The following is a 27,018-nucleotide window of genomic DNA, read 5'->3' as shown; positions in this document are numbered from 1 at the left end:
AATGATCTGCTAACGCCTGGGCTTTCATTGTCGTGCGAGTGACATAAACTATGTCGAATTCCGTAAGCAAGATTTGCCATTTAGCCAGTCTCCCAGTAGGCATTGGTTTCCTGAAATATATACTTCAAAGGATCCAACCTGCTTATGAGGAACGTAGTGTGGGCTTGGAGATAATGTCTCAGCTTTTGAGCAACCCATGTGAGAGCGCAACATGTCCTTTCCAACAGTGTGTATTTGGCCTCGTAGCCGGTGAATTTCTTGCTCAAGTAGTAAATTGCTTGCTCCTTCTTTCCGGTTATGTCGTGTTGCCCGAGGACGCAACCGAAAGAGTTCTCCAAGAATGTTAGATACAAGAAAAGTGGCTTCCCCGGTTCCGGAGGGACCAACACTGGGGGATTCGAAAGGTATTCTTTAACTTTATCAAAGGCTTCTTGACACTCAGTTGTCCATTTGATCGCCGCATCTTTCCTTAACAGCTTGAATATGGGCTCACACGTGCTTGTCAGCTGGGCAATAAACCGACTGATGTAGTTTAACTTGCCCAGCAGACTCATCACGTCTTTCTTTGTTCTCGGGGGAGGTAAATCTCTGATGGACTTTATCTTAGTTGGATCTAGCTTGATTCCTCTCCTGCTTACGATGAAGCCCAAAAGTTTGCCCGACGGAACTCCGAAAGCGCATTTGGCTGGGTTTAGCTTCAAGTCATACTTCCTTAATCTCTCGAAGAATTTCTTCAAGTCTTGGATGTGATTATCCTGCGTCTTGGACTTGACTATCACATCGTCCACGTATACCTCTATTTCCTGATGCATCATGTCATGGAAAATGGCAGTCATGGCCCTCATGTAAGTAGCCCCAGCATTCTTCAGACCAAATGGCATGACCCGGTAACAGTAGGTGCCCCAAGGCGTGGTGAAAGGCAATTTTCTCGGCGTCCTCTTCATCCATCAATACCTGATGATACCCAGCGTAACAATCTACAAAAGACTGTATCTCGTGTTTGGCACAATTATCAACGAGGATGTGGATGTTGGGCAGCGGGAAATTATCTTTAGGACTTGCTCTGTTCAGATCTCGGTAATCTACACATACTCGAGTTTTCCCGTCCTTTTTTGGTACTGGAACCACATTCTCCAACCATGTTGTATATTGGACTACCCGAATCACTCCCGTTTTCAGTTGCTTGGTGATCTCCTCCTTAATCTTGTCACTGACCTCAGTTTTGAACTTTCGTTGCTTTTGTTGAACTAGAGGACAATCAGGATGAATCGGCAATTTGTGAACCACTAGATCAACACCTAGTCCCGGCATGTCATCATATGACCAAGCAAACACGTCTTTGAATTCAAAAAGAAGTTGAATTATCGCCTCTCGCGTCTTCTTGTCCGTGTGAATGCTTATCTTGGTCTCCCGGACTTCTTCCGGGGTTCCTAAATTTACCGGTTCAGTGTCATTCAGATTTGGCTTAGGTTTATTCTCGAAATATTCCAACTCTCGGTTTATCTCCCTAAAAGCCTCTTCCGCATCATATTCTGGTTCTGGGTTCATTAATTCACAGTTAAATAACTCATTGTGATCTGGGCGTGAAGTCCGCAAGCATGTCATATTTAAAGCCGCATTATTAGGACTGAAAAGGAAGATAAAAGGAAAAATGATAAAAATCAGAACAAAAGAAAGAATAGGAAAGCAATGATGATTTTTTTTTATATTTTCTTTGGAAAGTTGGAAGACAACAATGTTTACAACTAGGAATTCCAAGCAACAATTGAAAAGAAGAAAACGTTCAAGTTATGTCCTGGGGATAACTTGTGACACAGGAAAGGTGACAGGACAGGTCTACCCGGACTTCCGTCTAGTCGGGAATGGCGTGGCCTCTCAGTTTTGAAGTTGGGCGCTCGGCCCCATGTACAGCATCTCAGCAGTGCTTGTGCCTTCACCTGGTTGAACCATGTGGACCTCGTAGAGCATCTCTCTCATTGCCCCACATATCTCCTCGATTTCCTCAGCTGTGAAGACTTTATCATCTTCTTCTTCAATGTACCTCGGCCTGATGAAAGTTGCGTATAAATCTGGCAGTGGTTGTGGCAACTTCCAACCCTCATTTTTCCTTTTCTTTGCCCACTCTTCGTCTGCTGGAGTAGGTTTGAAACCTAGTCCAAAAGGTTTCTTGATGACTGGCAAAGTAATGGGTTCTGTTATTCCCTGAAGGGTTCGTCCAAGTCCCTTCCCTGGCCTAAATCCGTGCCGGATCATCTCTTTGGCCACCATAAACGAGGCGTTAGACAGGAAAGGCTGGGGGCAGGGCATTCCCTCTTTGTGCTGCTCTGCCAGTACAATCTCGAAAGCTTGATAGACCGTACGTTCGCTTCCTTCTCTCGGTTCAAGGTACGGGATGGATGGGTCTCGATAAATGGCATGCTCATCTTCCCCATGGACCACGATCTCTCGGTCTTCGTACTCGAACTTCACCATCTGGTGAAGAGTGGAAGGAACGGCTCCTGCCGCATGGATCCAAGGTCTGCCAAGGAGAAAATTGTAGGATGTGTCCATGTCGATCACCTGGAAGGTTACTCGAAATTCGACTGGTCCTATGACCAACAACAGGTCTATTTCTCCCATGGTATCTCTCTTGATGCCGTCGAAAGCTCTTACGCAGACATTGTTGGGTCGGATTCTTCCGGTCCCAATTTCCATTCTTTGTAGCGTGGAGAGCGGGCAAATGTCAACACCTGATCCCCCATCCAACATTACCCGCTTGACATAGTAGTCCTCGCATTTAACTGTTAAATGCAAGGCCTTGTTGTGTGCTGCTCCTTCCGGGGGTAAATCATTCTTGCTGAAAGAGATTTGGTTGACAGCGAAGAATCTTTCTGTCATCCGCTCTAGTTGCTCCACCGAGGTTTCAACTGGTACATATGCTTCATTCAGGGTTTTCAGCAGGATCTTTTGATGCTCGGTTGACCTTATCAATAATGACAGCATGGATACTTGCTCAGGGTACTTGCGCAGCTGATCTATCACTTCGTAATCCGGCATTTTCATTTGTTGGAAGAACACTTCCGCTTCTTCAACACTCACGGGCTTCTTTGGCGGGAAGCGCCTTTGTGTGGCGTTGTTCAGTTCTTGGGTATTTGAATACCTTCCAATGAAAGTATTTTCTGGAAGTTCTCCCATGACCTCTTTACCTTTGTACATCACCAAAGTCTTTTGATAATTCCACGGTACTGTGGACGGGTTGGTCATTGGCTTTTGTGGCACGCGTCCGATAACCACTGGCTCATTCAGCCGAGGTGGTTGAATCGTCCCCCGGACCACATAGGCCCCTTTTGGCACGTACATAGGTTTTGTCTTTTTGATCCCGGAGTTCTGCGTCTTCTCAGCTTGACCTCGTGGTATGTAAAGAACTCCACCTTTTGCTGGTACCACTTTCTTCTCCACCTTCTTCTCAAGCACTTTCTTTATAGCTTTGGCCTCTTCCCCCTTTTCTGGTTTCTGGTCTATTTCAGGCCTCTTCCCTGTGTCGACAATGGCAATTATGGCTTTCAAAGCAGGGTCGAACTCTTTGTCTTCACAAATCATTCCGATCAGCGGCCCATTATTGTGAGCGGGTAATGGATTGTTAGTTACATTCGGGATCTCCTCGTCCCTTAGCACTATTTTCCCCTGCTCTATCAAATTTTCGACCACTCTTTTCAATGACCAGCAGTCGTTCGTATCATGTCCCTCGGCCCCTGAATGATAGGCGCATCTGACTCCGGCTTTGTAAGAAGGCGATGTTGGGTTTTGCCTCGTTTGGGGAATTGGTTGCAAGAAACCCAACTGGACTAGCTTAGGGAACAAAGTAGAGTATTGTTCACCGATGGGCGTGAAAGTCCGCCGTCGAGGTGGCTCCTGAGGGCGAAAGTTATTCTGTGGGGGTTGTGGGTTATAGTGGTTGCGGTATGGAGGCTGATTTCTGGGAGGTGGAGCTGGGCCTCGGTTGGCTTGTTGTGATGGATGGTTATAAGGTTGGGCATTCATGACCATATAAGGTTGATGAGCATATGCCAAACTTGAGTGGGGGTAGTAGTGTTGTGGGGCTCTTTCCGGAAAATGGGGCCTGGGATGACGATACTCCCTTGCTTCAGAGGCTGCCATAGTCGTTTCTTCCTTCTTCTTCCCCCTCGTCGTTCCTCCGGACCCGCTTTGGACGGCCTGGGAGGTTGCCCTTATGGCTGCTTGACTCAGAATCCTACCCGTTTTCAAACCATTTTCCACATCTCTCCAATCTTGATCGCTTCTGCGAATGGCTTACCCATGGCTGACATCATGTTTTGGAAATAGTCAGACTCTTGAGCCTGGAGAAAGGTAGTGACCATTTCCACTTCATCCATGGGAGGCTTCACTCTCGACGTCTGCTCACGCCACTTAATAGCATACTCTCTAAAGCTTTCAGAAGGTTTCTTCTTTAAATTCGACAGAGAGTTTCGATCTGGCGCAATGTCGATGTTATACTGGAATTGTTTTACAAAATCTCTGGCGAGATCATCCCATATATGCCATCGGGACATTTCCTGATCCATATACCATTCTGAAGCTATCCCTACTAGACTTTCCCCAAAATATACCATTAGCAGTTCTTCTTTTCCGCCGGCTCCCCGCAATTGGTTGCAGTATTTTTTAAGATGTGCAATGGGGTCACCGTGCCCATCGTATTTCTCAAACTTGGGGCTCTTGAAACCCGTTGGCAGGTGCACGTGAGGGAACATGCACAAGTCAGCGTAAGAGACGCTCTTTTGTCCGCTCAACCCTTGCATATTCTTCAAACTTTGTTCAAGGCTTCTCATTCTCTTGGCAATCTCATTTTGTTCTGCAATTCTGGGATTCTGATCCTGCCCAGGTGCAAGCTCGCACTGAGGCGGTAGATGATTGGTACTGGTAGCGAACCTAGTTGGTTCCATTGAGAACGATGGTGCTTGGAATGTAAAAGAGGATGAGTCAAAGCTTGGCTTGTACGTGGTGGGTTGTGCCGTAACCGGGCAAGGCGATGCAGCAAAGATGTTCATGCTTGCATCAGTGGCCGACATTCGGGGATGAGGCTCAGAAGGTGATCCAGCAGAGAAGGCGGAGGTGGCTGGGTACCCAAATGGGGTAGCAGGATAATTTATGGGGACATTAGACGTTCCACTTGACCTGGAGAATAATTCAGGAAATCCGGGGACGACGCTTGGCGGCTCTTTCCCATTATTCCAATCGTCCAGCATTTCCAGCATGCGGAGCCGTAGGATTCTATTTTCCTCTGCAGTTGCGGATTCAGGTGTGAGGACGGCTGAGATTGAGCTCTCCTCAGAAACAGGGATCATTTGCAATGGAATTTCTGAAGACATTTCCACACTTCCTTTTGACCTGGTGAAGTAAGTGTGAGTACTGCTTCTGGCCCTAACAACAGGTAGTTGAACACTTCTCCTTGACCTCGTGAAATATGAGTGCGAGGTCAGACTTTCACCAAACCAACCGTCTTTTCAAAAACCCTGGAATACTCAATGACAAACGCGCGGTTAATTTTGTAGCAAATAATAGATAGTTAATCTCACGTTGGGCATGATGCACCTATACAGTTAAGTGGACTACTATATGTTTGCTACGAGATCATGCGTCATTCCGGCATTTTTTATTAGTTTTCTTTTTTTTTCTTTCTTTTCTTTTTCTTTTTCTCTTTTGTTTTTCTTTTATGTTTTTTTTTATTTTGCAGTAAAAGAAATGCGACCGGATCCGATGAGGATTGCCTATGTATCACGATGCCTACGTGAATCAGATCATTACGTAGTTCGAAAAACACAAATGATCGTAAAAGAAACAACCTCTTTATTGTTGAAATGTTCTGTTACAAACTACATTTTGCAAAAGAAAAAGCAAACTTTGAAAGTAAACTTAGACTCAAAAATAAACTAAAAATCACCCTGATGGGAAAAAACAAGCGGAAGATGCTAAGATACAGGCTTGACTTATGAGTGCATTATGGTTTTAAAAACTGGTTTCCGCGGGGCGTCGTTCGGCCTTGCCGCGGTCCTAGGCGTGAGATCCCTCTCAAGTTGTTCCAGCTCGTGCATAGTCTGCTTGACATAACCCATTACTGCCGAGAGGACGGTAACGCTGGACATGTTCTCACATCGTAGGCATCGTCTGGTGATGGCATGGGCAATGGCCTTGATCCTATCTCTGGTTTGCTTCTTCTCTACGAGCAGGCGTTTTATCTGATCGCTGCATATCTTGAAGACTTGAGCATCTTGTACATGCTGATGCTTCAGTCGCCGTACTTCCAACTTCATCTGGGCCATTGAGTCGTACCAGTATCTGCCCTCAGTTTGGAAATCCTTGGCCTGATTAGCTGCTTTGATCTCAAGTGCAGCCATCTCTCTCTTCATTTTAGCAACAGTTTTCTCGTGGTCGCCTTCCAGTTGATTCAGGTATCAGCGATGCTTATCTGCTCTTGTATCCCACTGTGCTTTGAGCTCTGCTATGACGTTTTCAGATTTCTCCAAACCATCTTGCCATTCTCTGATCTCGCTTTTTAGCCTTTTTATTAGGTGCTCGTCTGATCGATGCCTTGGCTGTTTATCTGCATCCAACCTTATCTGCTTGATCTGGGCTCTGAGCATTTCATTTTCTTGAATTAACCTGTTCCGCTCTCCCAGATCGGTAGCAATTTGCACGTTGTGCTCGTATTTCATGCCTTCTATTTGTTGCTTTAACCTGCTGATTTCGGCACAATAGCCTCTTTCCTTTGCTAACCAATCCCAATGCCTTTGCGATGACTTGGTGAAATTCAGGATGTGGGGTCTCTTAGCTGGCCTTTCATGCTCAAGTTCCCTTCTGTACCATGCAAGGTAACCTGGCGCCGTTTCTCCTTTGGCTCGATCCCGTACGCAAGTATCTGATTTCAAATATTGACCCTCATTCCAGATTTGGCGAATCTTTGCTTCTGGGAACTGTCCGTTAGGACTTATCTCAACTGCTTGAGCGCTAAGATCTTCCTCATGAGGTACTGTCTGGCATCTTCCGAACTGTCTCAAAACTCGGCTGGGTGCGTAAGGTTGAATGCTCTTAAGCCCCATCAGCAAGAAATGAGTTTTAGCTGCAGACATATATAGGATCTCATCAACAGGCAACCATCCCAGCGTCCATTGTATTTGGCTGGCAGTAAGAGCTTGAAAGAACGAGGTCCATGCCAGGACTCCTTTGGGCAAAACGATCTTTTTGGTTCTCGTGTAAGATTCTTCTATGCGGGTCTTTTCCGGGGAACCATGGCTCAAAATCTCGGAATGATGGCAGAGGTGCTCGGTCATCCATATCTGTAGGAGCAAGTTACAACCTTCGAAGAAACTTTCCCCAGCTTTACAAGCTGTAAGAGCCCGAAAGATGTCAGATACCACCATTGGCGCGAGAGTACTGTCACTTTGCGTGAGTAAAGTGCTGACGACCCCAGATATCTTCAAATCAATGTTTCCATCTTTCCTTGGAAATACCAGAAGGCCCAGGAACATTATCATGAACGCTACCCGTCTGTGCTCGTCCCACTTCTGACGAATTCCTTTGCTGCATAGTTTGTTGATTGGATTATTGAATCCCCCCTCATGACCGTATCTATCATATATGAAGCATGGAGTACAAAATCCGGCTGCCAGATCCTGGTTGTGGACTGTCCTAGGTATTTTCAATGAATCTAGGAATCGATGTACCGTGACGACTCTTGGGGCGACCAAGTATTTTTCCCTCAAGGGAAGATCAGTATTCCCGATGTATCCGGCCATTTCTTCCAAAGTCGGGGTGAGTTTAAAATCAGAGAAATGGAAAACATTGTGCGCCGGGTCCCAATAGGTAATCAAAGCTCTTATGATATTTCTTCGAGGCTGGATTTCCAATAAACCCACAAGACCTTTCAGATATTTCTTAACCTCATTTTGTCCTTCAACACCTAGATCATTCCACCATAGCCGTAAACTGACAGGGATTTTGGTCATTATTGAAAAATGTTCATTTTGCATCGTGCTCATCCTGCACATTTATTAAGGTGATTTTAACAAAAATGACTGACTCAAAGTATTTTTACAGAGGGGATCAAGTTTTGAACACGGCCTTTAAACACTTCGGGGACGAAGATTTTAAGGCTGTGTGGGTCTATTGGATAAAAGTGCTAAACAAGACCCAAAGGTGGCTGTTTATGTAAAGTCAGCCTTCCAGCGTCCCTTTCGGGAACATTCGGCTATTTATGACAAAACAACGTCACCTGACCTATTTATGACTCTTTTTTAAAAAAAAATTTGACACACATATTTTTTTTTATTTATTTATTGATTTTGGCTATTTTAGCAAAATGGGGTTGAACCCGACGAGGGTTGCCTACGTATCTCACATCCGGTGAGAATCAAACCGGCGTAGTTCGGGCGTACCGTAAATAGAAGAATCGAATAAACCTAGAAATCAAGAATACGTTTTTATATATTTTTTTTCTTTTTGAAAAGAGATAAAGACTAAAGAAAATATTTATTATTATTTTTTTTAGGAAATATTTGGACTATTAGTCTGAATTTACAAAAGGGGTACTACGAAAGAAACAACATTTTTTTTTTGAATTATGAATTTTCCGTTTTTTTTTACTTTTAAAATAAATACCTTCTCTTTTTTTTGATTTTGGAAGTGATAAAAAAAAGAAAAAGTTTTATATATATATTTTTTTTAATAACTCAAACTAAGAAGACAAATTTTATTTTATTTTTTATTCTTTTTTTTTAGAAAAATTCCGGCGAGGTTTTGACAATACTTGAACATCGGTTTTATTTTTCCAAAATAAGTAATCATCTCCCTACGCTGCTATTTTCCCCCTTTTTTTTTAGAAACCGGTCAGCATGCGAAACCGAAGCAAATAAATGCACAAAACAAATAGGATGCAGCAGAGTGGTCTTTTTCGTTTCAGGTTGCCTGTTCTAGACGGACCCAACCCCTGTGTTGAGTCCCCTAAGTCAAATGCAACATGATGCAAATAAGCGTTCCTACTAGGGATCCGGCATGAAGTCAAGTTATTCTAGGTTCGTAACCTGGGTATTTGTTCTAGACTGTGTACCCGAGCGGACAACTCGAGTCGAGGAGGGGGCTACGTACCGGGGACCCGCGAGATCGTCCGGCTTTGTAACTTGTCCGACCTCTTTCTTATTTTAGGTATTGACACTAACAGAATAGGGAGTCTCGACCAGCGAGCTTCTCCCCGGAGGTAAGAAGAGAAGGGTTTCGGCGCAGTTTATATACAGTTCAGATAATATCAAAGCGGTAAAAGACAACATTTAGCACGTTATGCAAAACATGTAATAAAGATCAGATAATAAAGCCAAATATAACAATTATTCTAAGCTCGAATTCTTGAACCCTGAACCAGTGGTTCTGGGTCACTTCCCCAGCAGAGTCGCCAGAGCTGTCACACCTCCTTTTTGCGCGCCCGCCCCGAAGGGTTAAATGCGCGAGGGAGTTTTTCCAATTTAAGTGACAATATTCGAAATGGGATTATTTATTTAATTCAGAGTCGCCACTTAGGAAAGGTTTGGCTTTTGGTGTCCTAAGTCACCGGTTTATCTTGAATCCCAAATCGAGGAAATTTTCGACTTTTCCAAATGAAGTCTGCGAACCAGAAATTCTAAGTGAGGAATTCTGTTGACCCGAGGGAAGGTGTTAGGCACCCTCGAATCCCGTGGTTCTAGCACGGTCACTTAAATTGTTATAATGGCTAAATATCTGATCTAAATACATGTTATGACTTACGTGCTTTTATTAAGTTTAAACCGCTTTTATTATTATCACTTATTTTTATAGAATTGCAACATCGTGAAAATGCATCTCGAACCACGTCACAATCAATGCGCCCGTGATCGTCAACACATTTGGACTTCGTTGAGATTTGGATTTGGGTCACATCAATGTGCACCCAAATTTAAGAATATGATTTAATTAAGCCGCGCCTAAAGAGTCTAACGCGTTACTATTTTCTGAGAAGGCCATGAGATTCACTAAACGGCCTAGCCCGAATTCTAAATATTATGATTAGTTGTTGAGGGCCCCGCAATTTGTATTTTTTATTTGGCGAGGCTCGTCTTATTATTTACGAGAGATATCCTAAAGTAGCTACATTTTCTATTATGTTTGTCTCTAAAAAAAGAAAAAGGTACGTGCTAATTTACTTAACCAAATCCGGATTTCCTGTCAATCATTTGATTCATTTGGTGAATTGTTTGCAAGATGAAAAACGCAGTATTTCGCGGACCCTGTCTTTGATTTTAATGAAAATGACATACAGGCTGGTGAAACGCTACATACTCCGAACATTTCTTGAGTTGAATTTAGCTAAACTTACTTAGGCAAGATTAAAGGGATTAACTACTAGGCATTGTTACTAATGGGATTTGAATGTGATCTTATGTACTACCTAACGAGACACAGCAAAAGGACTAAAATAAAACAAGGCAGCATAGTATAAGTTTGGAGTATCTATACCCTGTATTAACAAAAACAACTACAAACTAAAACATGAAGGACTAAACTCAGATGAGTGTTAGTTAACATACATTTTCGTACTGTTGAATTGTAAACTAACAACTACACAGGCCCATTAATATACCACAAATATTACAACAAATAACTTTGAACTTCTTCAACTCTTTTTCATTTCATGCTTTCAAACTGTTTCGGTTACACCAATATGGGGACTCGAAATGTGTACCTGGAAATACTGAAATGCAAAGGAGAAGGAGAAAAAGGTAGGGAAATCAGCAGCAGCAAGAAATAGAACTAGCAATAGCAGCAGGACAGAAATGCAGCAGCAACAGGAAACAGAATAGCAGCAGCAAGAATCAGAGTAACAGCAGCAATCAGAACAGCACAACAGAAAGGATTCTATTGCGAGGTGGAACTAGAGTTGAAGAAGAAACAGCCAAATGAAACAGCACATAGTGTGATGGCAACAACACTCCAGACAATCCAATTCCGGGATATACCAAATGCAACAAAACACTAACAATAAACTCGATTGAAACTTAGAAGAAGCAACACTGCCTAACGTATTGACAACAGATGAACTTCAGACAAACAAGACCAAGCTTCTGATTTCCTAATCTGTTTTATCTCTTTCTTGCTCTCTTTCTATTTCTGTATCTATGTGTATCTATCAGATCTCTTTTTTTTCTTTTATATCCTCATAGTGTATGTCCTCTCTTTAATATCAGGTGGTATCCTTTTCTCTTTTACTCTCTTCTGTGTATCTCTCTCTATCTCCCCCTTATCAGATGTCCTCTTTTTTATCTTCAGGGTCCCCCCTTTATAAGCCTTCAACTTACCCCTTTTAACAGCCTGTTTAGAGTATCAACACCCCTCCCATGTGCCTTCAACATTTTCAGATTCCAATTAGTTATTTAAGTATTAACCCCATCATTCCCTTGGCAGGCTTAACTTTTAAAGGGTTTAATACTTTTAAACTAAAGCAAGGTATGGGCAGTAGAATATATCTGACAGCATATGCTGTCAAACCATTTTAACTCAAAAAACCCTTTTATGCAGGAAACAGGCTGTGCACAATGCACATGTTGTGCACAAGTGCACATGTTGTGCACCAGTGCACATGCCATCAACTCAGATTTCAATTACAGATCAGGCCTTAGGTTTCTGAAATCATATTAACAACTATAAGTAACTGAACTTGGTTCTTAATTGATTCAGGCAAATGTTCAACAGAAGCAAATCGATTTATTTTTCGTTCAGGCAGTTGAAACTAATTGACGACTCATGTCGACTCGACTATATTAGCATTAACATACACAATCGTAGCCAAAAATCAGACATTCAAAAGTATAGGACACATGACTCGACTTATACTGATTAAACAGAACTGTACTTCGAGGAATCAGTTAATCAGTACAAAATTCAAACTAATTGCACAACAAATACATGTGCCTTATCGGAATAGGAGAGGGGGATTCAGACAAACACAGTGGTTCAGGCAAAGTGGACAAACAGGAGTTGGTAAAAATTCAAAGACACAAATTGAAACAAAACATGAACAGACATTTAATCACTCACACGGACCAAACAGAAATAAAGAAAAGAAAGCAAGACTCACCTCAAATCTCGAAAAATCAAACCTTGACTCGGACTTGGACAGACCTTTCTTAAGGCTGAACGGACTTTAATCGAAGTGTTTCTCAGATTGAGAAACACTTCGATTAAGGTCCATTAGACCTTAATCCTTCGGTTTGAACAAAACAAAGGACCAGTGACGAGGAACCCTAAGGTTCGAAAACCAGATCCGGGATTCATGCTTCCCTGGTCAGATTCGGACCAAACCAAGTATGGTTTGGTCACGAGGGGGTACTGGGGAGTGTCTGGTATGAATTTAAGGCAGATCGGTGTAGATTAGGTTCCGACTCGAATCTTCAAATGAAGATTCGAGAAGGTGGGATAGGATTCGAGGTGTGTGGTTGGTAGATTTGGGTTCAGGATGGCACGGGGGTTCTATGGTGTTAAGGGCGAGGTCACCGGCGTCCGTGCCGCCGGCTTTCATGGTGAAGGGTACAGGGGCGGCTAGGGTTTGAAGGGGACGGGTCTGTGAAGGGGACGACTACAGCCTGGGGGTTAGGATAGGGGGGCAGGGTAAAGGTTCTAGGCTTATATAGTTAGTGGGTGGGTTGATCTCAACCGTTAGATCAATCTAGATCTACGGTCTGGATCTGATGGCTTAAGTGGAACGGTGTCGTTTCGAGGGTAAAGGGTTTGGGTTGGTCCGGGTGGAAACGGGTCGGGGCCATTAGTGGGTTATGGGAAATTTGATCTTGGCCGTTGATCAATCTGAGATCAACGGCCCAGATCAGGCACGACCCAAATGACGTCGTTTGGATACCCTGGGTATCAACTGGACTGGACCGGGCAGGCCTGGTTTGGGTGCATTGCTTGTTTGGGCCAATTTTTAAAAAATTGGCCCAATCCGGAATAAGAAGGGGTCTTTTCTTATTTTATTTTATTTTTTTATATTTTTTTTATTTCTTTTCCTTATTTATTTTTAAAAACACAACTAAGCAAAAATCAAATTAAAATTAAATACACACTCAATACAATTATTTGCACACACACTAAAAATATTTCAAAACAGGTAAAAATCAAACGAAACAAAATCACGGACAAAGATGCCTGTTTTATGCCTTTCTATTTAACAACCATGTTACGGTTCAGATTATGCATGACACGTACCCTTTTTTTTTGTATTTTGTTTTAATAAAGTAAAAATGGGCCAAAGTCATAAATAATTAACGAAGTGCCATAAAAAATCCAAAAATTGTACAACAGGATCAATTATTATTATTTTTTATTTCTTTTGGAGCGATTGTCGTGCGAAACAAAAATCACGTGCTCACAGAAGTGTGACATGGTCACATTTGATTGGCCAAAACATGTCACTTGCACACGTGGCGAGATTTTATTGGCCTTTTAATATGACTTGGCATGCCTTGTCATTTTGATACGTGGCATGATCCTATTGGCTCTTCCGTTTGACTTGGAGCGCCATGTCATTTGACACGTGGTACCAAACTGGGCCTCTAGGAGGATGACATCTTGGGCTTAATGAAGTGGATTCATCACTTTAGCCCAATTAAATGGACTAGCCCAATGGATTAAGGGTTATTTATTTAATCCATATATATTGGGCTTATAATTAATCCAATTATATTAATCCAAATAAATTTATTTGAACTGATATATCTTGAATTTTAAAATATAGTCCCAATTATTTTACGAATTTAATTCCAATAAAAATTATATGCCTATACGTCCCTTAAGCATAAAATTGGTGAATAGTCACTTTTTGAGTCGGCTATTAAAGTTTGCATGTCTTTTTAATTGTATTGACAAAGTAGTCACTAAAAAATATGCCTATCTAATACACGAAAGAACTCCAGCAATGGTATTAGATTTGTCACAACCCAAACTGATGGGCCGCGAGGGGCACCCGGTACCTTATTCAACCGAGTATCAATATAATATATCTTTTCGTATCATACTATCATAGCTAACTGAGTCGGAGAGGCTGCCGTGAAATAGGTAGAATCTAACATGTAATACCAACTTATACATAAGACATATGGGCCTCTAAGACCAAAATAACCACTCGTACACTGAACATAGGCCGACAAGGCCATACAATCTTTTATGTACATAACATTTATCTACAAGCCTCTAAGGATACATAATTATCATAAAGGTCGGGATAGAGCCCCGCCATACAAACAATACACATCTAAATCATACTGACCAAACAAGCAACTCCGGAGCAAATGGAGTGCACCAACATCTTCCTCTGAGCTAATCGCCTACTTGGAGGACTCTCGACCTGTTTATTGGGACCTGCGGGCATGAAACGCAGTGTCCCCAGGCAAAAGGAACGTCAGTACAAATAATGTACCGAGTATGTAAGGAATAAAAATCAGTAAATAATAAACATGAGAGAAACATAGAGTAAAAGACTCAACATGTATATCTGAATAGCTCTGTGAATCATTTAATATTATAATGTCATGCATATGCGTATAAATGTCATACCATGCATAGGTAAATGCGTTCATAACATCATCAAGCCTCTGAAAGCATCCCATCATATCATCTCAGCTACTGTAGACAAATCATCAACGTATACCAGCTGATCAGGTGGTGGTGCGTATATAACGACGTAACCTTTTTCCATATCCCATATACATATATTTACATATATACGCGTATATACGCCATCTGGTCGTGGATTAATGTAAATGAATGCAATGCATGAGAAGTACGTCAATAAAATCTCTTGGAATGTCACAAGACCATTATACATCTGATTAATATCATGAAATAAACTTTATCAACTTACGTATTTTATGAGACCCATGAACAGATGATAGAATAATATGACACATGGGGAATCAAGAACATAGGCAACTCCAATATTTCTATGAATATAGTCATTTATTAAAATTGTGCATTTACTCATTTCGTTAGTATCGTATGGATCATGCCGAAAAGAAAGAAGGAATAGCCTTAACATACTTGAGTCGATCCTCTAGACAATCCTTCTAATACATGCCTATCGCGACGAAACACATAACAACAAGATCGAAATAGGGAACAATTCGTATGAAATACCCGAAGCAATAATGTTGCTATGCAAAGATAATCTTGGCTTAGCTTTTCTTCAAGAACTTAGTAATAACGTTGCTATTTTGAAAATCCTCTTTGTTGAAGCTCTTTCTTAAGAGATAGGAAATATCATTACTATGTAAGGAATTGGCTTAAACTCTTAGCAAAACCGTTACCTTCCTTGAATCCTTTGTTAAGAGATTTCAAATATTGTGACACCTCTAAATCACTTTTCCAATTTCTTAAGGACTTTTAGATAAGCCCCACATAATTAAGCTTGGTGTCACATAACTTTTCCAATTGTGACACCTTTAAATCACTTTCAATAGTCATAAATTAGGAAAGGGGGGTGCTGCCACGTTGGGGAGGGGTTAAACTTATCCGAAGTTTATTAATTAATTAATCACTAATTTTAATTAACTTGTTAATTTTTCCATTACTCAATAATTCTCATAATTAAGAATTATCTCAATTTTCATAAAATACTATTCACTTTTAATACACTTTACGTACCCTACTATCGTGGTCATGGGTGCCTTGTATGGCACTAGTCCATAAATACCGGGTATTTTGGCTAGGACCATATTTTATCCCAAATCGACAATCTTCGACGAAACTCATTTTCTTTTATTCGTTTACCCTTTATCCTTCACGACACTTACTTATCGCTTGGTATAAGTAGCATAAATGTGTATAACCTCATGACAACCTCATCCCCAAGTCTACGTCGATTAACTTATGATGAAACTTTTACGTACGAAATGCGGGATATAACACTCACCTTCACGAATTTACTCATCACTTGTTTGAAATAGTATAATTCTTATAATTTCAAAATAATCCCATTCTCGAACTTACGTCGATTAGCTTACGACAAAATTTTAACATACGAAAATGCAGGATGTACCATCTCATTTCCGAGCTTCTATCAATTTACTTATGGCGTACTTTCACGTACGAAAACATGGGGTGTAACAAGATTTCAAGCATTGTACAAGTAAAACTCTAGCATAATATACTGGAGTTCCAAAAACTCTCTACAGGTATAATTCCAGAAGGGAGAAGCCAAAAACTCTCTCTCTCTCTCTCTCTCTCTATATATATATATATATATATATATATATATATATATATATATACACACACACACACATACACACACAAAAAAAATATATTTTTTGGCTATTATTTTGAGAGCGGCTATACAGTGTCATTTTCCCTCTCAAATACATGGTGCTTGACTTCAGGGCTTTTAAAGGTAAAATTTAAGTACGTTGTAGTGGAGTTCAAACCTTTATAGGTTCAAACTCCAGCATCGATTACTGGGGTTCAAACATTTACAGGTTCAAACCTCAACAACGGTTACTGGGATTTAAACTCAAAGATACTTTGTTTTGAAACTTGTGACACAGTCATGGAGTTCTAATTTTCACAAGCTGAAACTACATGATATTATTCTTGAGTTCAAGAGAGGTACTATAGATGAAACAATCCTTTTAGGTTCAAACCCCCACAATAATTACTAGGATTTAAACCTTTATATGTTCAAACCCTAGCAATGATTACTGGAGTTTGAATCTTTTTCACATTGTTTCACCCTAAAGGTTTAAATCCAAGTATTTTGAACTCCGAGAGTTATTCGTGGATTTTACACTAGTAAATGCTCAAAAATCAAAAAATGTTCTTGGGACTTCGAACTCAAGTACTGAATATTGAAGTTGTGTTTTGTATTTTAGCAGGGGAAGAGTTGACTACTTTACCATTACAATTCAAAATATGGCTAAACTCTAATAGCCGGTCAAAAAAGTGAGCCCAACTAATTTTTCCATCCTTTAACTTTGCAATAGATTACATAAATATGACACTTTATTGGGTGGTTTTTTATTTTTGAGCCCCGTATGTCCCGTGGGCAGAATTTCAAGGTCAAAAGTTATTGTCCATGAGGCAAGCAAGGGGCTACACTTGATAAACTTGTCTATGGGGCTAGCAGAAATAAAATTTCAAGACCATTGACTTTGAGGGTTATTTATATACGCCATCCTTAACATTGTACAATAATGGGCTGATTTACGCAAATATTCATTTTTAGGGTATTACTTAATTTTTTTCCCTATTTCAAAAAGTGATATAGATATAGCCCTTGGAAAATTACCCCTTCCCGATAATATTAGACTTGGATCTATTGTAATAACTTGTAAAATTTTAAACTATTATTTAATATTTTCTTATAAAATTTTCAGTGATGTTCTTTATAATATGGCCTAAAAAGTCCATAAGTTGCAAGATAAATAAATAGAATCAATTACTAAATAGCTGATACAAAGAGGAACAACAGATAAAAAATTACCATGATGTTATTTGCTTCGAGTAAACTCACAATTTACCCATTTATACCCAAAGCCAAAGGTTCTGCGTGGTTCATATTTAATTTTCATCAACCTCCAATACTAATCGACAAAGTTACTTATTGAACTAAGACAACTTAAATTACTATTAATGTGACATAATAATATTCGCTCTGTGCAAAGCTTACCAAAATTTTCTAAATGTTTCACACTAATTAGAGTAATGAGTTAGTCGTCTGGTACGTGGATTAAATTATCTCGAAATTATAATCTTTGGACTAATTTATCCCATATAGGAGATGGAATAATATAATTCTAAGTTTGATGGAATAAGACGAGATATCATGTATTAAGTGTGAGATTAAATTTATACCGTTATCAAGGATAAATTTATACTATCAACTAAATATTGTATAAATTTAATCCAACACCTTATCCCACCTTATCTCCAGATGCAGATGCACATGAGAAGGGGCGGGTTTACGTGAACCCATCCTCCTCCCCCGAAATCATGCATGACACTAGTAAATTTCAGCTCAAATACTTAAATTTACATAGGTGCACCCAAACTCAAGTGAACACTTTAGTTAAAGTGCATTGGTAAGGAGGTGCACCTTCTATCTTTTAGTCATGGGTTCGATTCTGTACTCTTTCCTCTTTTAAATCATATTTTAATTAATAAATAGGGCTAAATTCGCAAGCTCTCTCGTTTTTTCTAATTAAATATATTTTTGTTTCTTTTTCTCCCTTTTATATTGGTTATACGTATTCTTTTTTCCTTCTCTTTTTTTAGTTTTCGTTTTAACCTTTAAAATTCCTAAACCAAAAGTACATCTCTTATGATACTCTCTCGAAAACTCGGATCTCTAGTGCTTATAGTGCACTCATATTTTTTAAATTTTGGGTACGCCTCTGCTTATCCCACGTACCAAACGACCCCTTACCCTCTTTATGTAGTAATAACTTATATGTCTAACCAATTTTAGGAATTTGGACCAAAGTTTCCAACTTTAGTAAACATTAAAGACCATATGTGCTCGCATTTGTATACAGCAAGGACTAGTTTGGTGTTTTTTCCCATTTTCTTCTTCTCCAAAACCCATTCCTAGACAGCTGAACCCACACCCATTGTTACACAGCAAAAACCTAGGGAGAAGATGGCGGAAGACGCTATACTCGAATTTCTTGAAAAGAACGAGGAGATTTCAGATTCTTTTAAATTTGCTGAACAACATGGATTCCTCCACGAGGAGATTGTCAATGTTATCCGCAGCCTCAATGGTTTTAGATTTGTTGATGCTCAGGTGCTTGCGTACTTCGTCTCTTTTTTATTTTGCAGTTCTTTTCAATTTTTCTTGACAATTCTTGTTTGTAGAATATTAAAATACTACTACTAGTATTCAAGTTTGATCCTGCAGCAATGAATCCTCTTCGGAAGTGCAAATGAATAAAAAAAAGCAATTTTCCGACTTAGGTTTTTGCTTAGTAATTAACGTTTGTTGGTTTAGTGTGCAGTTATTGTAACAATAAATATGCCTCAATGCCAAATTAGTTGATTTCTGTCCTATTTGACCTTGATTCATTCAATTACTCAAGATTTGCACTGACATCTTCAAATTTGAATAGGAAAAAGAAGAAGCATGTTGTTTGAAGTAAATAGATAGCTAACTTGTCCTGGACCACGGGCAAGTTGAGGAAAATTTTATATTGTAGTTTATTCCAGTGTCGAAGTCAGAAAATTCGCTAATGGTGTTCAATTGAATTACCACCCTTCGGCTGCTATAGCTCCGCCCCTGGTTTATCCTACACTCTGCATAAAGTGAACAAGGCTATTTTCTAATAGTATTTTTTATGTATAAAACATCTGGAAACACCTTTCATTAATGTGAAGCAATGTTTGATTTTGTTGAATTGTGCAGGATATTAGGAGAGAGAGATGGGTGCTTACTGAAGAGGGGAAAACCTATGCTTCCGTAGGTTCTCCAGAATTTCAGCTTTTCTCAGCAGTACCACCAGAAGGAATTGCGCGGGAGGAGTTGCAGGTACAGATTATTCTTGTTTTTAGTCGCTTGTTCATTTTCTGTCTATCAAAAAGGAGTTAAGTGATTTTACTAATTGATGTTCATGTGCCATTTCATGAATGCTAATCTGGATGCAGAAAAAGTTGGATCCTGCAGTTTATAAAATTGGTTGCCAGCAAGCTATAAAGAACAAGTGGGTGGAGATGGCAAAGACTCAAGTTTCAAGGAAGGTACAGTGGCAAACACTTAAGAGTGTATTGCTCATCCTCCTCTGTATTTCTAATATCTCATCCTTCATTATGACTGCATCTTTTAATTTGATGAAAAACTGTACCTTTGCTCCAACCCTTGCCTCAAACAAAATTTTCTTCTTTTTGGTAAATTCTTTTTATTCCGTTGTTAAGGAGCGGAGATAAATGGACTAGTTCCATCCTGTTATCTTGCCAAATTGATGAATCAGTTTATCTATTCCTTGGTCCTCTCTGGCTCTCGCTTAGGATAGCCAAATAATCAAGAGTCTCGCCGCTCATGCCTCAGAATGATTATGAAGGCCTGAAAAAGCCCTTATTACTTGCTTAGTACCAGATCTTTAGCGAAAAAAGTGCCATTGCTAGCCTACATTCAGCACTGTTCACTTGTAGTTCTCCCCCAACTTCCCTTGTGGTGGTTTCGGAATTTTCTGTTTTCTCCTTCTATGTTTTATTCCTCTTTATTGTTTGCCATCTAGCTCAATTTAATGCACGGGGCTTCTTTTGTGTTATGGTTTCTTTCCTTATCTGCTGAATAAGGTCTCTGTGAACTACAGCGTAGAGGCAGCAAGTGAAGGTGACATCTACATGTGCTTCTTTTAATACCTCTTACAGGGATCCACTGTTTAGCCTATTTGTGACTTCCTGCAGGTCCACCACGCTGATGATAAAGTTAAAGATTCACTCTTGAGGATACAAAATGGCGAGGTATATAAATTTGTTATCAGCGATCATCTTATTCCCCAACCATTCACCTTTTACTTGCCCGTCATCTTTACTATTGGCTCTCCTCCCACACAGAAGACCAGTTATGGTTTTGTCATTACTTGACTTTGTTATAGTTAAATCAAATTGTCTCTAATGGCAATGCACTTAATCGATTTGTCTTTAACAAGCAATGCACTGCAGGCTGTCAATCAGGAGGATATTGATGCTCTAAAGCGCCGAAAGCTAATAAGTCAGCAGTAATTATCTACTCTTCGATATCCTTTCTCCAGCACTTGATGTTTACAAGATGTAATCTTATATACATGGTCAAATGCTGGTTCTTCAATATATTTCTTATTGCTGCTTATTTAGGGTTTGGAAAGGAAACTCAGTGAGAAAAGGTCCTAACTATGCTCCTAAAAGGAAAAGAGCCGCAACTGATCTCACTCGTGAAAACCTACAGAGGTAACTTTCTGACTTATTTTCTCTGGGAAGAATAAATAATATTGGGATTTACTTTTAGTAAATGCTCAATAAATTAATTGATGGAGCTGTTTTCCTTGATGATGGATGACTTTTTGTTGCTGCTCGAGCTAAATAAGGTCTGGCTTGGAACTTGCACTGAAAAATATTTCCATTTCTTGTTTATTTCAGAACAGGTGTCAATATAATAGGATTAACCTCATTAAAAGATAGCTAGGTCTCTTCAGCCATGTGACAGTTTGCAATACCAAAAGCTTTTGAATATGCCTGAATAGGGAATTTGTATCAATTGCTAGGCAGTTTGAGCATGTTTTTCAGTTTGGAATTTTTTCAAGCTCGGACACTTTCTTTTCCAAGTACAAATCTTGGATCTCTTTATATTACTTGCTGAATTTGCATTGGACTACATACCATGAGTACTGCTATAATCGGATAGGCCACTCCGCAGGGTGGGTGATGGGTCTAAAGCTGAGCCCAATTCTAGCCCTAGCCGGACTCTTTCGTTATAACATATCCCATTACCTGGCTGGAGCTATAGCCATTTTTGTTTTGTATGTAGGTCTAGGCATAGACTAATTGTTCCATAACCTATATAAACCCCAATGCTATGTAATATCTTTTTTTATAAAGTAAGGTAAGCTAATGTAACACATTATAGTTTACTTAAGGAGTGTAAGAGTCCACTTGAGAAAATAAAAATTAATTTAATTCTAATTTTAGTTGTAAATCACAAAACATGCGGTGTTATTGTTGTTGAGTCAATACATTAATCCAATAGTAGACAGAATTTTCCTTAAAAAACCATCTGGAATTGAACCTAATCAATTAAAATGGGATGGAGGTAGAGTATATGCATGTGAGTGTGTTTATGATCGTGGTTTTATTATTTTATGTTAAGCTGAAAGGAGTTTTGGCATTTTATACGATCTGAAGAAAAAATCTACAAAAAAGTTCATGGGCTGGGTAATCGCAGCGAGGCATAAGAAAATATTCTGTGCTGGTTGCAGAGTAACGTGGCACCCGTGCTGGTGGGAGGTATTCTGTGGAATAATGGAGGTGTGCTTAAGCTGGCCGGAACACCATCATCGTAAAATAAAAATAAAAAGAAATTCATGGGCTGGGTAAATGGGAAATGTTGCAATATGTAGCATTTTTCAGATGGTTTCTGAGTAGTTAATGTTTGTTTCAAGTTTCAACATACAAATTGATTTATATATCAGTAATTCACCAAGTAGGAGTCCGCTATTTCCATGATGGATGAAGCATTGGGTTTATTTTCTGATCAATATATGTTGCTTGTTCCTTTGAAGGGGTGACTGGAAGGAATTGGAATTTAAGGAGTATAACTTCAGTGCAAAAGGTCAGCCAGTTGAAGGTGGCCATCTTCATCCATTGCTTAAGGCATGCTTTTGTCCCGTTTCTCATTATTGGTTATTCTTGTCACTTTAAATTGATTTATTCTGTTAACCGAAGCCAAATTGCCTTCCCTCATGTGTTAATGAAATCATACCATCTTGTTGCAGGTTAGGCGGCAGATACAAATGATTTTTCTTAATATGGGGTAGGACTAATTGACATTTTTCCTGTGTCTATATATGGAGGCTGTATATGCATGATTGTGTGTAGATGAATGTGTCCATGTATATATTCAGTTATATATATGTAAATTCTCCGTAGTGGACTGTAACTGTTTTCATTGAATGCAGGTTTGAGGAGATGCCAACAAATAACTATGTCGAAAGCAGGTAAGCTATCATGTCTATTGTTAGCTTTTTCCTTGGTCATAAATACAAGTGAGCCAGTCATAATTGATGGAACAGTTGGAATTCCTAAAGGAAAAATCTTTCAGGTTGTATGAAATAACTTGCCTAGGAAAATGGCGCATCTCTTTGTTTTTTTTTTCCTTTTGTCCAAGTTAATGGAGCCGACCAACACTTTCATCGCGAGGTTGATGTGTAAATATCTTGAATCAAATCCTACTTTATCCTCCATCAGAGATATAGGTTTTGGCTATTGTCATTTTACTTGCTAAATGTCCGAGTACATAACACAGTCTCAAAGTACATTATCTATTTCTGCTGTAAAGCAATTTGCTAAATACTATTTTTCATGTTGAACGTTCATGAGCTTCTGATGGTAAACAATCAAAATTATTGAACATAGATGGTAAAATATATCTATTGAACATTCATGAGCTTTCAAGCTCAAATGATGGTAAGCCATATAAGTTCACTTGCCATCGTATACCATTTATGTGTAATTCTTCTCTGATGTATATAAAGCTCAAATGATTTGTGCACTGTCATGTTCTTCCTTTAGTAAAAGTTGCGAGGATTAGCTTTTGTCTTAATCCTTGTCAAAGAAGTATACGTCAATGTGGCTGGTTATATTTGCAGTTTTTGGAACTTCGATGCACTCTTCCAGCCACAACAGCACCCTGCCCGTGATTCCCATGATACATTCTTTTTGAAAGGTTAGTTTGACTTTACATTTTATCCGCTTCATCTGAGTTTCATTTAATGAACTATTTGTTTGACTTTTGTAGTCCCTTCCACTACAAAGATGCTGCCAGAAGAGTATGTTGAGCGGGTAAAACAAGTTCATGAATCTGGTGGTTACCAGTCTAGGGGGTATGGTATAATACTGCCAATACTTAATTCAATCTCACCCATGCTTGTCAAGGTTTCACATCCCTGTACAGAGTATATAATCGTGCTTCTTGCTTAGATATGGGTATGATTGGAAAAGAGAGGAAGCAAACAAGAATCTTTTGCGGACACACACTACTGCTGTTTCGTCAAGAATGTTGTGTGCATTAGCTCAGGTTGAAATCGCTCAACATATTCATTATCATAATTTCATGCATATATTACGCAGTGAATTTTTTATTAAGTGTATAACATCTTATTGCAGAAGCCCTTTGCCCCCAAGAAATACTATTCTATTGATCGTGTTTTCAGAAATGAAGCAGTTGATCGGACACATCTTGCTGAATTTCACCAGATAGAAGGTTATCAATTTGTTATACAATTTTGTGTCGCATCCGTATTTTCCGGATTCTGTGTTATATATTTTTCCCAATAATTCAAAGACTTCTGATATTATTTGTTTTGTATTGTATATTTTTCAATTATCAAGTTCACTTTTGTGTTATTTTTAGGATTTCATGTTGGATGTTAAGGCTGCGTACTATAGACCCTTATGGTCCGGCACTTCCCCGGACCCCGCGCATAGCGGGAGCTTAGTGCACCGGGCTGCCCTTTTTCATGTTGGATGTTATATGAGTTACTGAGTGACTGTACAGTGCAGACTACCTCTATAATTATGTTATAGGTGTCGTACAAAAAGCAGAAGGCCATTGCATTTGGCATCCATCCTCACTCCTTCCCCTATTTCTTAACTGGAAGTCTGCTAACTTTCTTGGCATGCTATCAGCCTGAAAGCATGTTGATCTCTTATAAGTTGAGTTTGATACTGGCATTAGAAGAAGCCTGAGTGTTTTTTAGTATACACTTCTGAAACATTATATCTGTGTAAATTCTGTACAGTAATAGGCCATGTCAAAATATCTTTTCATGTTCAAACATAATACTGCATGAAGCTGTGATGTGTTTGGTAATTGTTTATCTCTGTCTTGTTCTTTATCTGCATCCCATTCGTGTTAACAATTGCATGAACTTATTGTCATGGTTTCTCATTCCAGGCTTAATATGTGATCGTGGACTTACTCTTGGTGACCTGATTGGTGTTCTTCATGACTTCTTTGCTCGTCTAGGTGACCAACCAACACTATGCTGTATTCTTGCTTATGTTCAATTTTTGGTACAGAAATGTCTGCATCAAGTCTTGGGTTTCATACAAAAGATAAAGCTTGCAGTGATATCATGTCTAACTCTTGTAATTTTGAGAGGGCAAATTAGTGGTTAACTTTTTCTTCTTCTAATTACAGGAATGTCCAAGCTTCGGTTCAAACCTGCATATAATCCTTATACTGAGCCCAGCATGGAAATTTTCAGGTTGTAGTAGTATATTTGACGCGAATGAACAAATTTTCAACTCAGCACTAATTTCATATCCTTTTGTTTTGTCAGCTACCATGAAGGCTTAAAGAAATGGGTGGAAGTTGGGAATTCTGGTATGTTTAGGCCTGAAATGCTGCTTCCTATGGGGCTGCCAGAAGATGTTCGGGTTATTGCCTGGGGCCTTTCCCTTGAGAGGTATACGAACCGTTAGTAGCATCATGTTCTTATTTATAAATTAAAACTAATTCTGTGTACTTATGTTGCTGGTGATATTGATGGAGTTGAGAGTTGTTTTCATGTTTGAACTTATTAGTTATTAACAACTGATAACCACAGTAAAACCACACTTCTGCATTGTTTTCTTTATCCATACTATTTGATAGCATTGACTGTAGCAAGAAAGTGTTAAAAGTTTAATTTTGCACCTATATTTCATCTTATTTGTGCAAACATGTGATAGTTCAAATCAAATAGAAATGTTGGATCATATACGTGTTTAATAGCAAATAGGAGAGATTTGTGGCATATTGAAAGTAGCTCCCAAGAGAAGAAGAAGGTGTCAGTTTGGTTTTAATAGTACACAAATTGTTTTCTGCTGCAAATATTTAAAGCCTCTATGACTAAGGTGCTCTCGTGCAATGATTGCAATAGTTTCTGAACTGATTATTGCTACTCTTGGCGCAATTCGTGCTAGTTGGCAGAGATTGTAAGTCGTTTGGCTTTGTTATAGTTGCTGCACAGTTGCTTGCAGGTCTTGGTAATGTCTTAGAAAGAGAAGAAGGGGCAGGGGAGAATGGAGAGAGAGAGAGAGAACAAGAACAACTATGGGTTGGTAGTTTGTAGTGGCCTGAGTAGCTGTTTGTGGCTGAGTAGTCATGTGGTAGGGTAGATGGTCTCTTTGTTGGTTTAGATGAAAGTTTTTTGCTTGCACGTGGGTTGATTTGTTGACAAGGATGTATCTATTATTTGAAAAATCTGATGGGTGGTGTAAGATCTTTTTCTATTTATGCTTAAATTGCACTGTTTATATTGCACATTCCATATAATAAAATTATGTTCATGTTTCGCGGAAGCTTATTTTGCTCGTCTTCGTGCACCAGGCCCACCATGATTCTCTACGGGATTGACAATATCAGAGATCTTTTTGGTCCTAAGGTATAATTGGCTCTACTTCATTTAGTTGTGGTATGATTTCTCAGCACTGCCAATGTTTGACCTTCCTGTTGTTTTTTTGCAGGTGGATATAGGTCTCATCAAAAGAAATCCAATATGCCGGCTTGGGCTTTAGTAACACAAATCATTCTTGAATTGCGCATCCATTCTATGACATGTCAGATATTCTTGATGGTATTGAGATAAATTTTTCTGCAGGGGCAGCTAGTTGATATCTTTTCTTTACATAGTGGGAAAATTCTCGCTGGTAATTCTTGTAGAAGGTGTTTGATTTATCTACCTACACATGAGGTTATTGATACAAATGTGAAGATTAATCAAATTGATTGAGCTGTATTCTGTTTGATGCTATAACTGGATTTGGGCTATTTTCCCTAAGAACATATTATCCTCTAATTTCTAAAAATATAACTTCTCAACTAGCAAGAGGAGGGAATTCATTATCCAAAACTTTTCCATGCCATTTCCAAATGATGATTCCCCCCCCCCCCCCGCCCCCCCCCCCCCTTCTTTTGTCAAGGAGTTCTATTGAATTATGACCCCGTGATTACATGATTCAACTCTCAAAACGGTAAACTATGTGAAAAATATTCAAACTTTTTGAACTACAAAGCACTTTGGTTAAAAAAGACCATCCGCAGGAACTAGACGTTTAATTCATTCACTAAACTTTGTTTGAGACAATCTATAACTGGACAAACTATTTGGAGTTATTTGTTTGCCCTAGCGTTGGGATGTATTGATGCCACACATACAAGGAGAGGCGTCATGGTGTATGTTATTTGCTGATGACATAGTACTGATTGGCGAGATGCGCTGCAGAGTTAACTCTAAGTTG

The 27,018-nt window shown here is 39.4% G+C and overlaps 1 protein-coding gene across 1 annotated transcript; it reads left to right on the top strand.

The window, feature by feature from the left end:
- The first annotated feature begins 18,515 nt into the window (after positions 1 to 18,515).
- LOC107787429 (phenylalanine--tRNA ligase alpha subunit, cytoplasmic) lies at positions 18,516 to 26,534 on the top strand. Its single transcript, XM_016608998.2, has 18 exons — positions 18,516 to 18,829; positions 19,445 to 19,567; positions 19,684 to 19,776; positions 20,446 to 20,502; positions 20,704 to 20,759; positions 20,875 to 20,967; positions 22,296 to 22,386; positions 22,509 to 22,546; positions 22,692 to 22,730; positions 23,382 to 23,458; positions 23,531 to 23,615; positions 23,713 to 23,809; positions 23,899 to 23,995; positions 24,689 to 24,760; positions 24,935 to 25,001; positions 25,077 to 25,202; positions 26,108 to 26,162; positions 26,245 to 26,534. The coding sequence occupies exons 1-18, from the start codon at positions 18,683 to 18,685 to the stop codon at positions 26,293 to 26,295; spliced, it is 1,464 nt and encodes a 487-aa protein (XP_016464484.1). The 5' UTR covers positions 18,516 to 18,682; the 3' UTR covers positions 26,296 to 26,534.
- Positions 26,535 to 27,018: the final 484 nt, after the last annotated feature.

Source organism: Nicotiana tabacum, chromosome 6 (assembly GCF_000715075.1).
Source record: "Nicotiana tabacum cultivar K326 chromosome 6, ASM71507v2, whole genome shotgun sequence".
Classification (NCBI taxonomy): Eukaryota; Viridiplantae; Streptophyta; class Magnoliopsida; order Solanales; family Solanaceae; genus Nicotiana; species Nicotiana tabacum.
The sequence above is the reverse complement of the archived record's forward strand: the minus strand, read 5'-3'. Positions and strand labels throughout refer to the sequence as shown.

What these genes read in the sequence shown, in the direction of transcription:
- LOC107787429 (XM_016608998.2), top strand. Translation starts at nt 18,683, where the DNA reads ATGGCGGAAGACGCTATACTCGAATTTCTTGAAAAGAACGAGGAGATT. An exon ending in TTAGATTTGTTGATGCTCAG is followed by an intron (nt 18,830 to 19,444) that starts GTGCTTGCGTAC and finishes TGAATTGTGCAG; the next exon opens with GATATTAGGAGAGAGAGATG. An exon ending in TGAGGATACAAAATGGCGAG is followed by an intron (nt 20,503 to 20,703) that starts GTATATAAATTT and finishes AATGCACTGCAG; the next exon opens with GCTGTCAATCAGGAGGATAT.